The sequence below is a fragment of the Thermobia domestica genome, chromosome 18, assembly GCF_964235325.1.
Source record: "Thermobia domestica chromosome 18, izTheDome1.hap1.1, whole genome shotgun sequence".
In the NCBI taxonomy this organism is placed as follows: domain Eukaryota; kingdom Metazoa; phylum Arthropoda; class Insecta; order Zygentoma; family Lepismatidae; genus Thermobia; species Thermobia domestica.
Window position 1 is genome coordinate 166,581,213 of NC_137471.1, and position 19,731 is coordinate 166,600,943.

At 36.7% G+C, this 19,731-nt stretch overlaps 1 protein-coding gene across 1 annotated transcript in view; it reads right to left on the reverse strand.

Annotated features, from left to right (window-relative positions):
* Positions 1-19,731, reverse strand: part of LOC145675711 (uncharacterized) — a 45,489-nt gene that overhangs the window by 14,972 nt on the left and 10,786 nt on the right. Inside the window, exons 3-4 of the mRNA XM_081746326.1 lie at positions 13,657-13,777; positions 3,735-3,814 (exon numbers count right to left, since the gene is read on the reverse strand). Coding sequence (XP_081602452.1) covers positions 3,735-3,814; positions 13,657-13,777 — 201 coding nt within the window. The remainder of the gene's footprint in view (positions 1-3,734; positions 3,815-13,656; positions 13,778-19,731) is intronic.

The window sequence follows — 19,731 nt, forward strand, 5'->3', positions numbered from 1 at the left end:
AAATTATAGGCATGTGTATTAATTAATGCCCTTCTTGGAGATCAAGGTACTCTCCTGTAAGAGCCGCCACTGCCACAGATAATTTCGGTAGAGCAAAAAAAATAAAAAAAACTTAGTTAACCAAAATAACAGATCTCAGGGTTATCTGTAATGTCAGTCATGGCCTAGAAGTTACTATAGTGAGTTTATGTAAATACCAAATAGGTTAAAAAAAAAGAAAAAATCTACTTTAAATTAACAGGTAGCAGCCTGTTTTAAAACTCACTATACTCATGACTGTGTATTGGTTCTATGGACATTATACTCTCTGGGCCCCATTCAGAGAGCTGGTCAGATATACAAACAAGGGAAAATGCTTCCTTGTATCACACTCCTGAAACAAAACATGTTTGATTAGTACCAGGTACTCACCTTGCAGCAAAATCAGAACAACAGAGATACTGGGATTAGATGTCGGTTTATTCCGTCTTGGTATAGCATCAAAATGACTGGATATACACATTAACACTTCATATTCACAAGTATTGAATTTTCCTTGGTAGTGCATTACGAAACTCACACTCTTGAACTATATATATATATTTAAACACACTTTGTTTTCACACTATATATATAAATTAAAAAAAATAAAAGAGGACGTGATTAGACTTGAAAACGAGATCTGTTTGATCTCAGAAATGATTTAAAATTTATATATACACAATTCCGTTATCTCCTCATGTTTAAGAGTTCACAGTCTCTGACAGTTCAGAGAGGAGTAATTTGAACCACATAATATATTGAATAATCATGGGAATGAATAGAAATATCAAGGAATATAAAATTAAATATTTTAAACTGGTTCGGCGCACTGTTCCTGTAGTGGTCTATCACTTACGCACACAGTTCTGGTTTGAAGTCACCACATCACTGCACATTTCCATTCCACTGGAGAAAGTTGAAATGTTCGTTACACTTTACTATGCTGGACGACGAATTATCAGAATGCAGACATATCATATGTCGGTAAACAAGCAAATTAATTATTGCTTGGATCCTTGTTCCAATGTCCAAGGAGGCGCTGCCGTATATGACGTGACAGGCCTATTTCTCTCAACTAGAGATATAGAATAGTTAATGGTAACAATTCCATAATGGAAATACGTAAATGCCCCTGTGCTTATGTGGGGTTTTAGACAACAGTGTCTACTTCGTTCTGCTTATTAGAGTTACAACAAACACTGTGTAAAAAATATAGTTTTTTTTTTTAAAGTAACTTCTCATGTTGAATTGTTGTTGTTGAGCGTTATAACTCAAACGTTAGCACTGCTTTAGTCACTGATGAATGCCACAAATAAGGTGATATGTAATATCAAAGTTCACCAAGTACACACGGTTCCGATACATGCTCGGCTCATGTATTTCAACAGGAAAATCCCTGGGAGATCGAAAAAGCTCACACAGTTCCTGGGTTAAACTACCCGATAATGGAGGAAGTATAGGAGACTTCCTTCCACTGTATTTTCGATGTTTTCACTTCCAGAGCTACCAACGAACTTTCTCTTCTTTTCAACACTCAAACAAGTATATCTACTGCACACAACCAGAAAAAGGAAGGACTCGCTTCCTCTTGAGTCTTTAACAAAGGTTATGTGCCTTCCGGCAATACTTCTGGGAGGTCCTTGCAAATTCCAAGCTCGGTCAGCTGCCTCTCGTTGCAGGTTCTTCCAGCACCCTTTGACAGGTGCTGCTGTCATTACAAATGACGGTGAACTTGGAAACTTCTGCTCACAACAGAAGTCTATGAGATTTTCAAAACAATATAATTATTTTCACTTATAACAACCACTATGAATAAGAGAAACACATGTTATAATATACAGAAATAAAGTAGAATATACATAGAATACATTGTTATACCAGTGATAAACTGTCATCTCTCTCAGTAACAGAAAATAGCCTATTTTCCTGCGGCTGTCCTTCAAAACTGTCTGCTACCAATGGCATCCATGTTTGTATGGAGAGAGAGAAGAGGAAACATCTTTGTTTATTATTAATTTTGACAATTACAAGAGCCAAATGTCTTGTACGAAAGGGATACACGTCAAAAAAAAGTCAGGAATTTAGAACGGTATTTCCAAGAACGATTGAGCGTAATACGATAATATTAATATTTTACATAGAAAAATAAGTCAAAATAAAGTAAACTTTTCAAACTGGCTTTGCATCTTGGGTAAAAATCCTAGGTCCGTCGGCTGACGGTACCGGCCATGGGTGAAAGGGGGGTGGAAGAGACGCTTGGAGCTTGCTGCTAAGAAAATCACACCTATAGAAATCCAAAAACTCACATGTTGACGCTAAAATTTTTACAACTTTTTCGACAATAGAAGTCGAGCGTCTGTAACCACTGTTTCCAAATCAGCGTTGCTTCACTGAAGGAAGTGAGTAGGATCCTTCCTGTGTTTAATGAGTCTTATTCAGTAACTCATCTAGTGATTTCTTGAAGCGGTGAGTCGTGAAGACCTCACATGTAGTATGCTAGGCGACGAGGAGTCGCGAGAAAAAAAATTCTCTGTCAGCGCTAGCTCCGTCTTCCAAGTTTCTAAAATCAATGCATGATTCCATAGAATATGCTTAGTTCTTCATTAATTAATCCATTGTAGAGTATTTTAATATCATTCTTCCTTCATCCCCATGTATGCTATATATTATACAAAGACCCAAAAATGAGATGCAAGCGGTAAAATCAAATATAATTAGCCTATAAAGGAAATAAACATAAATGAATAAATACAATATGATACAATATTGTATTAATATTTCTGTACTACGCTCGGTGTTTAAACATCTTTAATCATCATAACTAGAAAATATTCAATAAGTATATTAATATTCAAGCAATTAATTGTATCGCAAATTAATCTATTTACATATTGATATGCAAATGTGCCCCTCATCTGCATTTTGATATGCAGATGAAGGAGAAGGACATTGGCCTTCTACACATCTTCGTGTCATCCATCTAAAACTTGACCAGGTGGGACACTGCTTGACTTGTGATTTATATAAAGACAGCTAATACTTCAATGATAATGGTAACTTTACTAAAAGTATCTTTAGCCCGGAGTAATTCTGGCTTCTTTTTCTTGATATCTGTAAGTATTGTGGAGAGTTGCAGGTCCCGAAAGATTTGAATGAGTTCTTTGAGAGTAAAACTTGAGACTCTGGAACGATTGTCCCGTCTTTTGACAGAAACGCTTATACCCAATCAACGAGCAACAACTATCTCGATTACTGGAGACTATGGGAAGCCACGATAGCCCAGCAGCAAAATGACCAAGGTAGATCAGTGTCTGAAACGATAACTCTCTCCCAACCTACAACCTGTCTACCATCTCACAGAAATTTGCGTTAAACCCTCATTTCATGCCTACTGAAATGTGTGTTGTCCGCAGCAAAAAAAATATACACTGTCACGATAATCATGTAAGTCTATTCCCAGTTCCAAACTAACAGTGTTTCGGTATGTGTGTGAAATTCTGCATTTTCCTATCCTAGATAACTCTGTATTTTCTAACTCTTACCATGCTCTTAATATGTAGGATGTATGAGGCACAAGAATGCAACATATTATTCTGGATAACATGCGAGAAGTTTTCAAGTATAACAACAAAATTTAACAATAGCTGCATTACATTTATAATACTAATGGATAACTTACTTACAAAATTATCTTTATTGATTAAATGCCTTACCTAACCTTGTCTGCGAGTGTGCCTCAACATCATTCTGTTTGCAGATTCAATGTCCACGCTATTGCAACTGAGCATTTCCACTGGGAATGGAAATAGAAAATAAGTTTAAAAGGTCATGTTTTAAAATACCTCCCTGAATTTAATTATTGACAGACATCTCAAAATAGTTTTCATTTACTGATTACTGTTTCTCTTGGCTTAGTAGTATATCACTTATTTACTGGTCTACGTACATTAATGAACAGCATAGCCATGTACTTACTTCCTTTTCACTTTTTTATGTTATTGCTTTATAATTTGCTAGAATTAATCAATCTACTCAAAAAATAGAGCTCAAATATGTTTAATATAATAACCTAATGTCATGAATAGAGTTACAAATGGTCAGAATTTTAATAATATGACGTGTACAGTGCACAAGGGAGTTAATTCCACTTTCTGATCATTTTGGACGTATTTCTTATTTCAGGTCTTTCAGAACGTAAATGATTCATGTTCGAGTATTATAGGCCTAAATAGCTTTTATAATGTTTTACAACTTTGGAAGTGGGCTTGAGACTTGATTCCCTTGTGTTCTAAATGCTTTAATCTATTCACACACCCATAACAACTAAGCAGACAAATTTCTACCAAACGACACAAGCCTAGTTTCATTGTCTAGCAACCAATTGATATTTTTTACACGTCCTATATATATATATATATATATATATATATATATATATATATATATATATATATATATATATACATATATATATATATACATATATATATATATATATATATATATATATGGCCTATGGAACAAGGAGGTTAAATGCCGCGTTCACAAAAGCTCTCCATTGACTTGTATCCTTAGTCAACTGGACCAGTTTTGCTATATATTCCTATTTATGCGAGATTTATTTTAATATTGTCCTTCCATCTGCGTCTAGGTTTCCTAATGGACGTTTTCCGATTGGATTTCCAGATAAAACTTTGAAAGCGTGTCTACTTTTTCCATTCTGGCTACATGATCTGCCCACTTGAGCCTCCTAGATTTGCTGACCATAACATTGTTTGGTAAACGATATAGATTATGTAGTTCCTCGTTATGAAGTTTAAACCATTCACCATTCCCGTTCCTCTTCGGTCCATGTATTCGTTTTAGGATCATGTTCTCAAATACTTTCAGTCTACGTTCTTGCCTCAGAGTAAGGAGCCATGTTTCGCAACCATACAGAACAACATGCATGCTTATCGTTTTATATATTTTAAGCTTCAAATTCCTCGATAGAATTCGCGACAAGGGATTATGAACTGAATAATAACACGAATTCCCTGTTTTTAGTCGACATTTAATTTCTTCGTGAATATGGTTTTGGTCTGTTATTATTAATCCTAGATATTAAAGGTACGCGCTTTATCGAAAATATTATTTGATATTTTAATACATCAATAATTTGCAGTATTGCGATCTCGAGGAAATTCCATATAAGCCTGTTTAGTTTTCTCTGCATTTACTTCTAAACCCATGTTCTTGCAAGCGTTTAATAAGACCTCTGCATTTCTTTCTATTGTTCTCCTATTATCCCCTATTAAATTTACATCATCAGCATACGCCATAACTTGGTGAATACTATTCAGCTCTAGGCCCTGGTTGCCATCTTTCATTTTCCTCATAGTGCACTGCAGGACGACGTTGAATAATAATGGCGACAACGCATCTCCTTGATTCAGTCCATTCTCGACATTGTCATAACAGGATGACCATTTCTCGTAATCATTTAAGGTTAGAGACACAAAGTTTGATATTTAGAGTTTTCATTTAAAATAATTAAAGGCGTGTTTAAGCAATTTTGATATTTCCTTTACAAGAGGAGAAAAAGCAGGAAGAAAAAGAGTTGGAGTTACAATTGTAATAAGGTGGGTATATTTTGAAATCCCTTAAGTGCTTCATGTTGGATACTGTGTTAAAGCTGGGAAAAACTGTTAAACCAGTTTATGGTTGTTTATTAGATATTTCCAAGGCTTTTGATACAACTCCACACCAAGCAATAATAGATGCCTTGAGAAATAGAGCAATACCAGTAAATTATGTAAACACTGTTGCTAATTTATATGAAAATAATCGAACTTAATTTAGTAATTTGAATGTCAATATTCAGATTAAGCGCGGTGTTCGTCAGGTGGGCCACCTTATTCCACTGTTTTCAATTTGGTATTAGATAGTGTTATAAGGCAATTGGATATAAAGCAGATGGGGTTTAGTTTTCAAATGTCCGTATTCCTCTACTCGCATATGCCGAGAACACATTGCTTAACTTAAGATGTTACAGTCGTATGTGATTTGTTAGACAACCTTGATAAGAAAATTGCTGTAGATAAATTTTTGTCATTTGGTATTAAGCCACATAGAAAATCGTGGATGATTTATGGTTGTAACATTAAGTTGGGCAACAGTTATATAAGGAATTTAGAAGTAGATGAAGCTTTCGAGTATCTTGGCTGCAAATACACTTTATGTAATGGTATACAGAACAAATATGATTTAGACGAATTAGGTAGAATACTGAGTGTGGTAGATAAACTTTCTTTAAAGACATATTTGCTCCCAAAGTTTCTTATACGTCTGGATTGCGAGTTTTAGCGAGCCTTCATTTAACGAACTCTGTTGATGACATTTAGAAAGTTTTTTTTTAAAAAATACTAATGGATATGTTAAGTAAACCCAACTGTAGACAGTGTATTCTATTGAAAGAAAAGAGACGGTGGAATAGGGGTTTCCCAATATTCACAATATTATATTGCTCGCCCAGGTCAAGTTCATTTATACATTAAGATGTCTGGGAAATGATAACTTTTTGATTGAGATGGTAAAGGTATCAAATTTAAATAAAATTGAAGATTATAAAGAAACTAGATATCGAAAGATCATATTGTAAAACTTTGTTCCAAATAGGTATAGGTAGAGCGTTAATAAAAAGAGTGTCCGGAATCGACTCCCACTACCGGCTTTTATTATAAAAGTTTCTGAATTCTATATAACAGTTCATTTTCAAGAGAAAAATATTTCGCCGCATGGAGTGTAGACAATTTATTAGGTTCTTTATTTTCCAAAACCGTGATGATGCCTGAAAATGAAGGGTCCTTTCTTTGTTTATCCGCTAAATTGGGTAACCTAATGAACTGGTCAATTTTGTTTCGATCCTTTAAAATTATCGGATTCGAAGCTCTAGAGAGACAATTAGGAAAATTGCTTAATTGTTAATTTCGTCTATTGAAAGGAATTATTTTAATTTGAACAGTAACTGGTTTATTGGCTATTGTACTACAGATAGTATAGTAGGTTACAGTAAGTTATCCGCTCACGGGATACCGACTTTGCTACCCAAATCCACAGCTCATAAATCAGAGAGAGGAGAGAAAATGACTTACACTGCAGGTTTCAGTCCCATACTCCAGGAAGGTCAGCTCTTCAATCACTTTGTCGAGAAAATTAACTGCGAAGAACGGCGATGAGAGTGAGAGTGAGTGTGAGATGCCCCCGCTGCTCCCACCCACCTTTTTATTTGGAATTTTATCTTTGTTTTTTCGTTTTATCTAGTTACTAAAACACTTTAATAGTCATTTATTTGAAGGTTGGGTGTTAGAATGCGGGGTCAGGTTTTATTCGGTTGCATACTGGTTTCCGTCGTTTTCAGTCATTTCCATATCTTGAACTGTTTTTAATGCTTAGAGATAACAAAGAAAAAGATTTTTGTTTGTCCTTCCTGGCGGGTACGTGACAATTTGAAAAGTGTGCTCCAATGAGTGCGAAGCAGACTTTAACGTCCTCTGTGTCCAAGAAGTTATCAACTTCTTGATTTTCGTCTCGCTGTATATCTTGCTTGTCTTCTAAGCGACTAAAAATGTCTTCCGCTAAGAATATCTTATAGCGAGTAAATTTTCCGACTTTGTCTGGCTGGGTGTTGAGTAAAGCCGAACATTTAGTGTCCATAAATAATTTAAATTTTCTATTCAGTAAGAAATATCGAAATTTTCGAAGGACATATATCAATGCATATAGTTCCTTGTGCCATGTTGAGGCCTTTCTCTCGGTCTTGGGAAAGCGACGACTACAATAGGAAACAACACGTTTCTGATTAGTTTTAGTGTTGTAACATGTCAATATTAAGCCTGCTGAGGTTGAGGATGCGTCGGGATACGCTCTGATTTCCAATGATGGATCGAAATGAAACAAAGATGGGGTCTAAATAATATCCATCTTAAGTTTCTCAAATAACTGGTCATGCTCAGTTGTTCATTTAAATTTTGAATTCTTGCCAAAAGAATTTGAAATGGTTCCACCTTTTCCGTAAAATCTTTGATATGCGCCCTCAAATAAGAGCAGAATCCTACAAAACTCTTCAAGGTCCGTTTAGAGGTTGGTTTCTTAAAATTTCGTATTTTATTGGCAATTTTGGGTAAAATTTTGATCTGCTTGCCACTAACTGTGAATCCTAAGAGATCCAATTCCGAGTATAATAGGTGGGTCTTATTCGGGCTTGCTCTAAAATCGTGTTTTCTTAGCCTTTTGAAGAGCAATTCCAAGTCCGATAGTTGCTCTGTCCAATTTTTGCTTCCTATCACAAGGTCGTCAGCAAAGGCAGTTATACTCTCTAAAGTATGCGTACTGCTATACTTAGCCCGGCTGCTGAAGTGGTGTGCCCCATAACGCAACATTGGAGTTTATACGCCTTCCTAGTATGATTAAGTTTAAAAGTCCTGTATTTTTTACTTTTAGGATGCAATAATAGCTGAAAATAGGACTTGATATCGATAGTCGAGATGCAAGATTTGCCTCTGAATACATGCAAAATGTCTTCTGTGGACTAGAATGGAATGCTCAAATATTTTGTAAACTTATTGCAAGCTTCTAGGTTCAAAACTAGGCGGAATTCTGAAGTACTTGGTTTCCTAACTATGAGAAGTGGCGACAAGAAGGAACTATCACTAGTCTCTTAAATAATATTAGCTTCTAAAAGCTGTTTAATTTGCAAATAAATTTGCGGTCTTACTGCCAAAGGAATGGGAGGTGACCTCTGATGGAAAGAGGCTCCTTTATCTATCCTTATCATGTGTACATAACCACGAAAGTAGCCTATATCAGTTTGTGTATAAGAAAAGACACCCCTGTATTTAAAAAGTAAATTATGTATACCTTCCTTCTCTTCATTCGTTAAATCTGGGTTTATGTTGAATAACTTAATATCGAAAAGCGATTTGGTCTCGTCCAGCCTATTCTGAATTTCTTGTTCAGTTCTATAGAATGTTTCATCATTTTGTTGTCTGTTTGGTAATCACCCTGTATATCTAGTTCTTGAACGTTCTCTTCAACATATGCAATTGGTGTGTTTTTACTAGTGTTACTGACCTATTAGTTGGATTTGATATTAATAGAGTGAAATTATTCTTATGTACCTTAGTAGGCTAAGTCTGTAATCCGTACTTGTCTAATGAATTCTCTAATGGAGAAATAATAAAATACTCATTATCCATTTTCCAATTCTTAGTAAAAAGAAATGCGACCTGGCTCGTAAAAAATGTAACCTTTCGAGTAGTAAATACGTCAGCCGATTTATGCTGGTTTATAGTATGAATTGCGCTTGCTGGTAATTTTTCTTGAGTGTCAACTTCAATTGGGTACGGCGGTGGCCGTTATTTCATGTATACTGATAATGTATTATTTTGCAAATCAATCTTGGCCTGTAAACGATTTAGAATGTCCTCTCTAAATAAAGGCAAAAAGTCTTCGTGCTCTACAATTCGAAAATAGTCAGAAAAAGTTGTTGAGCCAATCCTGAATTTAATTAAAGCTATATAACGTAAATTTACGACGGAATTCCCAATTCCTCGTAGATTGGTGCTAAAAGGAATCAATTTTGTGTTTGGAGGAAGCCAATTTTTGAGCTATAGGCCCGTTGAGCTACCTGTAGCAATAATTACGGGATATTTTTCTTTGTTAATTGTTACATTAATTAACAATTTACGTTCTTGATTTAACAACTTTATGTTTTCTTCTATAGGATATTGGAGCCACAGTATAAAGCGATGTCATTAACTGTTTATTACGGCTAGTATTTGCGACGTTTTGTTGCTCTTTTACTTTCTGGCTTTCGGCCCTCAGAACATGTTCTTGAGAAGATTTGTCCTTGGACCCCTCTAGGCGATGGCCTGCTTATTATTCTTATAACATGTGCTGGAAGAATGGCCTTTTTTATAGCATGTGCCGCAAACTGTGACTGTTTCTGGTCTAGGATTACTATTATTTTTATTATTATTCTAGAATTGTTTTTCTATCCATTTTTGTGCTGGTTTTGACTGCCATTACTTGTAATTCTCGACCTGTAATTGTTACGGCCGCCGAGTCTAAATTGTGAATTTTTAATAGCATTTTGAACTACTAGAAGAGATAATTCGGCCATTTGATTAGCTAATTTAGTAAAGTCTAATGATTTATTTGTGCTAGAAGTACCAGATGTGCTAGGCACATGGGGTTCAGGAGGGGGATTCGGATTACCAGCTTGGGGGGGAGGATTTGGAGGCAATTGATTTTGTGATACACTCTGTAGCAGTGGTGCTGAAGGTACAGGAAATACTGGGGCAGATTGTTGGTATTGATTCCAATTAGATGGCGGATTACATAACAGATAAGTTAATTGTTGATGATGTGTTGGGAATGAAGCGCCAGTGACTGCCGATGAATTTAAACTGCTAACTTATGAATTGTGATCGCAAAGCGAATAAATTACCTGTTGTAACTCTACGTAATCACGTTTTTCATTAGGTCATGCGCCTTTTCCAGGTTATGTGTGTCCGTAAATCTTGAACTGTTGTGAATGTTTCTAATGCTATCTTTTGTAAAACGTTTTTCTTCAATCCTAAGGATAAATAATTTATTTTCTGTTCTTCGGTGGCCTGAGGCAGAACTTGTCGTATAACTCTCAATTTTCTTAGAAAATATGCATCAATTGACTCATTTTCGCCCTCTTGGACCTGAAAAATTTCAAACTCAGCCCGATGTGCCGGGAGTTTAGGTCTACTCAAGTCAACAAATTTAGCTTCTAATTGTTCGTAATTAAGTGAATCCAATTGATTCTTGACTTTTAACTGTAATACTAAACCGAGGGCCATATCTTGTAAATACATCGGTAATAGAACTTTCTTTTTCTCAGCATTCCAAGAATGCAATAACGCAAGATTATCAAACAGCATAAAAAATCTATCGGGGTCCTTCGTTACGTGTCCCGAATATTTAGTGAGGTGTGGTATATTGAAAGAAGGGCGCGAATTCTGATCCTTATTTGCACCGTCATCCGGAAAAGTGTTCTTTCCTGTTTTGGTATGAGGCATGCACTAAAATAAAGTCAAGTCCGAGGCTAAGCGGCTGTGGTTAGGATTCCCAGAGAGAGCCCCGTAGCAGGCTAAGCCAAGAGATAGGATAGGCGTAGTCCCGTAACAGACTAGAGGCCTATAGTTAGGTTACTCCTAATGTTCCGTGGCAAACAGTAGGAAGGTCACCAGAAAACTGGTACAGAATTGCCGTCCTCCAGCCAATTTAAAGGGTTCCTTGGGTAGCGGTGGCGCTGCTGCTGCGTGGTCGTCTGCTGCTCCGTGGGAGGGGCTAGAAGCCGTCGTCTGCAAGTGATTGTGGATCTATCTGGCATGAAATCCTCTTGCCAAACCAGGTAGTTGTGTTTGTAAACACTGGCGTGTGGAATTGTTTATACACTACATCACGTGGAACATTACAATATAATTTAGTAGTGTTGAATCAAATGAAGTCAAAGTTAAAAGATAGAAGGGAAAGCAAAGTCAAGGGAAAGGTATTCAATATTTTCATAATGGCCTTATCTCTAATTGTTTCCTTTTTGACAATGAGGTTCTTCCGGTTTATAGACGCACTGAAGATGCGTACTAACACTTATGGCGTCAGGGTAGCTCTGGTTAGAGCTCAGCCAAATCTAAATGTTGAATGTAGGATTTGCAAGGAACTGGTTGAGTCCATGGACCATTTTTGGGAAAATGTATTCAACATCCTAGTCACCGTGTATTTAGACACAATCAAGTGGTTAATATCCCGGAGAAGCATTGTCAGATTAAGGGCTTTAGAACTGGCAAAGAGTTAGAATTCGATACCAGTAAGGGTAAACTAAAACCGGATCTTATAGTTGAAAATCTAACTCATACCTATATCTTTGATGTTACTATTCGATTTGAAGAAGGCAATATGGAAGAGACAGCTTTATTAGAGAAAATTACTAAATATGAAGTTTTAAAGGAAAAAATTAATGATAACAAGAAATTCAAGGTAATACCGATGATTATTGATTCCAGGGTAGGAATTAGTAAAAGTGCTAAAAAAAAATTGAAAGAATTTAGTGTGCCTAATTTTATTGTCAAGCGTATTGCTGTACTAGGTCTAAAATCAAGTATTGAAATGCTTAATACACATTTAGATTATACCAACTAGTTTTATTAGTTTACGAACAAGGATGATTTAGAAATTTTTAATGTAGTGTTGAGACGATTATGTTTATATATAAAGAATCAAAGGCTTTTGATGAGTTTAGGTATTTTAATAATTGGTGTCTTGTTCATTATATTTATTTATTGCCTTTTTATGCTGGAAATGTGGGTTGGATAATTTTATTGTGTTATTTGTTGTTATAATGGTACTCTTGTTCTATATAAATGTTTGGAAAATTTTATTACAGTTTTAGATAGTTCTTTTTTATTGTTATTATTTGTTTTATCTTTCATAACTTGGTCTTTGGTGTGCTTGATAATGTTTGTTAGCTATTGAGTTGTCTGTTTGGGTAGATGTATTACGGTATTATTGGATTATTAAAACTTTTCATTTTATTTAGGGATTACAAAACTATGAGCATTAAAAGGTTGTATGATATGTGTTGTAATGGAAGTAACAGTCAGAAAGAAGGTAGAAAGAGGGAGAAGTTGAACTGAATGGAGCTATACGTAAACCTATTACAATACAGATTTTTATTACGAAGTACCATTGCATTTTACTATTGTTTGTGCATATATATACACAATCTGTGTATAATATGTGTATATAATATATATATATATATATATATATATATATATATATATATATATATATATATATATATATATATATATATATAATCTGTGTATAATATGTATAGTCTGTGTTACTCTATTTGACGAGAGATTTATATATTTTTTCTCAATATATAAAAATGACTTGGAGATTGTTAGTCTCATCGTAAGAGGGAAACGGGTGAGCTATTTAAAATAAATTTTTGAACACATCAGCTGCCATGGATCACTTTAATTTGATTGAAAAGCGTGTTCCAAACAGGAAACATGTTTAAAAAATTTCGCGAAGAAGAATGACATAAACTTATTCTCTTTTTGCTAAAATCGAAGCAAAGGCTGAAATATGAAATCAGAGTTTGTAGACCGAGTAAATGCAGGGATCTGGGGGGAGAAGCCCTAGGTAGCTAAAGCATCGGCGGATCTAGGCCGGGACCGTGAGGCCGAGGCTCCCCAGATTTTAAGTGACGAAAATAATTTAAGTTATTATATATTTTTGAGAATTTATAATATATTCATCATATATCTACCATAGTCTGGGTTCTGGGTGGGTCCCCAGTTTTTCTCTTCTAGATCGCCTCTGAGCCGAAGACTAGTTATGCTGTTCTTTTGAACACAAGTGTAATAATGCTAATTTAAAAGCGAGCTACAGAGCGACTGAATAATATTATACTGACAAGTGAACAAACTACATACACTTACCAAAAGAAAATACACTGTGCAATTTAACTTTTTATACGGACATTCTGGAATGTACATAGCAACAACATTACTTTGTATTTACGTTGCACTATGTAAGAAAATAGCTACTCACGCTCATTAGGCAGAACTGTGAATATCCAATGGAAAAACTCGATTACAGTCTTGGGAATCGAGCAGAGCGAAGTTCTATTTTCTGCCCTCTGGTTCCGGGTACCATTGTCCTTAGTGCGTTTCTGGAAGTAATATTTATAGAATGTTTCAAATTAATGCTGACAACGTTCCAGTGGTGATTCCAGACATCAAGATAAGAAAGAAAATTCATATGGACATATGAGGAAAAGTATTTTTGCAGAGCTAGAGCTGTCTAGAAACATGGAAAAGCTACATTGCAATACATATTATTTCAAACATGGAAAATCATGGAATGGCGGTTACTATCAGCGTAAAGTAAGTCACACAGATGCCATTGAAAATTCCATATTTCAGCATTGGGCCATGTCTCTAGTAGCAAGATTGTTTGGTCCACTTTTGGGAATTGAATGAGACTTGGTCAAAACGGTGGGTGATGGTCGGTGCGACCCTATAGCGGAAAAACTTACGTTGGCCCAACGTTGCTTAAATGTATGGTTAGCCAACCAACTATTCTCTCGAACTTCGCACAACGATACTAGAATTGGTTATTTTCCCAACCAAGAAATACGCTACTTTAGCGTTGGCTAAATGTCGAGGAACCTCTCTACAAAAAACACTTCCCATCACTCGGCCATCTTGTTCTATCGTTGGGTAATGGTCGTTGACAACACCATACTTGATGCTGGTAGAGTGCGTAACTATTCATGCGCAGTTCTTCACCACCATCTTGCTGTCTTCCAATTAGAAAACAAAAGAGGAGTTCGTCTTGTGTGTGTTGAATCATTTTCCTATACATAGTGTACAGTGAGCATTTTTATAAAGATTTACATCGCACATCTTTTACAACATATCCAAATATCCAACACAACATATCCAACGCACAACATATCCAACACTTGTAAAGTGTGTGATTGCGGCCGAATTGCCCTTCCCGCTGGTCTAGCGGCTGACACGTGCGCCATTGGTGTAAGAGGTTACGGGTTCGATTCCTGGTGGGAGACGCTTTTGGATTTTAACTGTCCTCGATATTTTTGTGTTCGTGTCCTTGTCGTTCTAGGTTACTGGAAAAACAAGGAAAATTAAGTAAAAACCTAGTAATAAGTAGTTTTAAAAAGTTGGAAGCATGCCTGCTCGCCAACCGAGCAACTAGGGTTCGCGCCCTGTACATTGCTGTTACATTTTTTTCTTTTCCTGCACGGTCGAAGTACAACCAAAAATTAATCGAATATTTAAAGACCCTAACTCAGCGAAATAATCAGAATATCTCAGGTATACCATATAAAAAGTCAAACGTGCCAAACCGAATTCATCACCATCCTACCCCAGCCACCGCGAGGACACGTTGGGGAACGTCAGAGAATTATGCTAGATTAGGTTAGGTAAACGTTAGCATTTGGATGGTGAGACACTACTCAACGCCGAGGTTTGGTTGACTGGTAGGGAGACTGGTGGGTGGGAAGGCCCAACCTTCGGTTGGTTGGGAAATGGGTGGGAAATGGTTGCCAAAGCGACCAAACCTGACGTTGAGCCACTGTTGATATGTCGCATTGCCACCATTTTCCAAACATTGGGCCAACCGATTTTGCTACTACAGGGTGTGCAATAGACTCTCTACGTAAGGTCAAAAGTAGACCTTGACAGCAGTGAATACGAAATGCGTCAGCGAGACGTCGGAAGTGTTAGGAAACGGCTTTGCATGTTCACAATAACGCGTACTGCGATGTATCGTTCCATGACTTTTTTTTTAACGTATAAGCGTTAAATAATGCATTGCAGAATGCGTTGTTCCGAACACCAAAAAAACGTCTACGGGGTGTTCTCTAACACTTCCGACTTCAAGCGAACGCTTTCTGTCCTCGTTGTTATCAAGACTTACCTTTTGCTTACTTTGCACCCACCTTCAAATCAGAGCGTCTGATAGTTCTATTGGGAGGATTTCTGTGAATTATGTCACAAAGAAAATCCATTTCGCACATATTACACATTGCTGAAATATGCAACTTTGAATGGAATACACTATGTGATCAAAAGTATCCGGATACCCCCAAAAACATACGTTATTCACATTAGGTGCATTGTATTACCACCTACTGCCAGGTACTCATTATCAGCGACCTCAGTAGTCAATAGACATCGTGAGAAAGCAGAATGGGGCGCTCCGCGGAACTCACGGACTTCGAACGTGGTCAGGTGATTGGGTGTCACTTCTGTCAGAAGTCTGTAAACGAGATTTCCACACTCCTAAACATTCCTAGGTCCACTGTGTCTGATGTGATAGTGAAGTGGAAACGTGTAGGGATACGTACAGCACAAAAGTGTATATGCCGATTTCGTCTGTTGACTGACAGAGACCGCTGACAGTTGAAGAAGGTCGTAAAGTGTAATAGGCATACATCTATCCAGACCATCACTCAGGAATTCCAAACTGCATCAGGATCCACTTCAAGTACTATGACAGTTAGGCGTTAGGTGAGAAAACTTGGATTTCGTAGTCGAGCGGCTGCTCATAAGACACACATCACGCAGGTAAATGCCAAACGACGCCTCGCTTGGTGTAAGGGGCATAAACATTGGACGATTGAACAGTGGAAAAACCTTGTGTGGAGTGACGAATCACATTACACAATGTGGCGATCCGATGGCAGGGTGTTGGTATGGCGAATGCCCGGTGAACTTCATCTGTCAGTGTGTGTAGTGCCAATAGTAAAATTCGGAGGTGGTGGTGTTATGGTGTTGTCGTGTTTTTCTTGGAGGGGGCTTGCACCCCTTGTTGTTTTGCGTGGCACTCTCACAGCGCAGGCCTACATTGATGTTTAACGCACCTTCTTGCTTCCAACTGTTGAAGAGCAATTCGGGGATGGCGATTGCATCTTTCAACACGATCAAGTACCTGTTCATACTGCACGGCCTGTGGCGGAGTGGTTACACGACCATAACATCCCTGTAATGGACTTGCCTGCACAGAGTCCTGATTTGATTCCTATAGAACACCTTTGGGATGTTTTGGAACGCCGACTTCGTGCCAGGCCTCACCGACCTACATCGATAGCTCTCCTCAGTTCAGCACTCCGTGAAGAATGGGCTGCCATTCCCCAAGAAACCTTCCAGCACTTGATTGAAAGTATGCCTGCGAGAGTAGGAGCTGTCATCAATGCTAAGGGTGCGGTAACACTATATTGAATTCCAGCAGTACCGATGGAGGACGCTGGAGTCATTTTCAGCCAGGTGTCCGGATACTTTTAATCACATAGTGTATGCGCAACTTGCTTTACACTGATATGAACCACTACTCCATGGATTTCTTATGTTATAAATAACGCATGTTAGAAAGTAGCGTTTCCACACGTTCGGAGGACTCTAGCTCTGGAAAAAACACTTTTCCCGACACCTAATTAGATACAATAAGATATTCATTGTGTTTTGCAGAGGAAATGCACAATTTGGTCATGATGGATAACGACAATTCTCTTTTCCAATGACCGTTCTCTTTTAATTGCATACCTAGATTGTTAACTGTTATAATTAATTTAGATATAATTCTTGTGTTGAATTTTGTAGAACAGAAGTTTTAAAGGTGTTCATTACGTTCTCCGCTACACTGAGAACAAAATAATAAACGAATTTATTTTTCGAAGCTTAGGTTTTTACCTCTTACCATGCCGTGAGTATTCTGCTGTGCTCCCTTCTCTTCGGTTGACAAACACAAAGGCGGCAACATTGTAACGCACAGAAACCCTCGACTCGTAACCATTAATCATTTCAAAAGGTTTTCCCCGGAAAAACATTTTCAATAACCTGGGGGTGAAAAGGAGTATGACAAAAATACTGGGAATCTTTACTTGAGTACTACGAAATACCCCTCCAAGCCAGCCTTGAAAACGTAGCTATCGCCACGATGTTAATGATTGGCTCCCTTCTGAGTTACCTTGTTAACTCTGTGACGCAGTCTTCCTTCTAAACACAAATTTCCACTTTTTTTTTAAAAAAAAAAAACTATTAATTCGTCTCCAATTTTGATTTATCTATAAATTTTCGAACTTAAAGCAAACAAGTAAATTCGACACGGTGCTATGATATTTGATCCATTTCGTTCATTGTAAGTTTATGTACTAAAGTACATTTAAGCTGCAGCTATGCATTGGCGCTTATTGAAATCCAACATTTTAAATTTATACTGTGAATTAATTTCATTAGCCTAGTGGAAACACGTAATGCAAATGCATTATCCACTCTCAACTTTAATGTTGTTAACGTGACAAGAGAAAATCAGAAATAAGGTTTTCTTCCGTCGTCCAGTCTCCTAAATTTTTGTAGAATTTTTGTTAGGTGTGGATTCTCGAAATATTTTCTCATCTCGTCTCGAACGTTTTGTGTCATTTTGTAAAATTTATGTAGAAAATTTTTGCCTTGATTTTTTCTTAATTTGATCTGAAATATATCAGAGTACTTCTGAGTCATAAGAGGACCACGAAGGCTGTGATACAAGAGCATAACCATATTTAGTATTGGAGTATATTGTATAATGACTTATCACTTAACAGTTTATTAATTTTTTTTAACATAAAACAAAATGAACAATTAAAATAATATTTTTAGTGTAAAATATTTACGTACAATAGTCAAAGCATCCAAAATTAAAAATAACCTGAGGCCAAGGTTGTGGGAACTGGAAAATAAACTTTCCCACAGCAATTTATAGCTCACCTGGACATGTGCAACTGTAATCTAATCTATTGTTTGCAAAAAAAAAAAAAAAAAGTTAAAAGCAAAATATCTGGTAACATTCTGGTGGGCAAATAAACGTGAATTTTCCAAAACTAAACAATAAACCAAAAATAAGAAGTACTTTATATTTATATATAACAATAATATTTATCAAAGAACTATTATTTAAACTATCTAATTCAAAAATATAATGCCAACTAATTATAACAAACAAAAACATTTACAAGTAAAAAAAAATTTATAAACCAAGCATTCATTCAAAGTCAATAATTCATTCGGCTTCCATCATTTCAAATTCACTTCGTTCCGTTCAAAGCTTCAACATAAAGTTTCTAACTAGGAAAGTACATGAAGTGGTTCGCGGGGATCTGCATGTGTTATAAATCGTTGGAAACGTCAACCCCAAGTATACCTCAGACGTAAAATATCTCGCTTGAATGGGTCCTGTAGGAGACGTGGCGACCATTTGAAGATCAGAACAAGGCATGCTACGAAACACTAGAAAACATGGACAAACTAGGAAGCTATGATGTAATTCTTTTGAGACGTGGTATATATATATATATATATATATATATATATATATCAGTGGTGCCCACCCCCCCTTATGTCGATGACGCACCCCCCCCCCAATTGTCTATCCGTAGGTGTTCTTGCATGAAAAAATCTTCTTTTCGATTAATTTTACCCCCCCCCCATCAAACATATTTATATAGATTTTTAACCACCTCCAAATATTTCAATGACGCAGTTTGCGTCATAGCCCCCCCTTGTGGGCACCCCTGTATATATATAAATATATAAAAGTTTGAAAGGTAGCTGAATACGAATCTGACATCAAATGTTTATAAATCAAAATGGCGGATCCAGCTTGAAGGACACAAATTAAAAAAACTATGTATTTGAAAGTGGATATATCGCGGTGCACAAATTCAATGTTAAAAGTGCAAAAGGCAACATGAACATCCAATATAGTGGACAAAAAGTGCAAAAGTACAGAATGGACGTATGTGTATCGAGACGAGCCTGGGCTCCGTCTCGATTTCGTCTCGATTTGGAAAAGCACATTAGAGACGAGACCGAGACAAGATCCAAACTACTCTCAGTGTCAGTACCATCCCTACTACGGAGAGTGGACATTTATCATACATATTGCTCACAAGTGTACACGGCATAATGTGAAACCGGAAAGACAGTTATGGAAGCATAACGATATTTTAAAAGTTTACTTTTCACTGTCATCGTTCGGATCTTCAGATGGTATCTGCAAATAATCGCAACGTACCTTACAGAGGCTACTGAAGTGAGATGTTACAGATGTAAAGTGTAA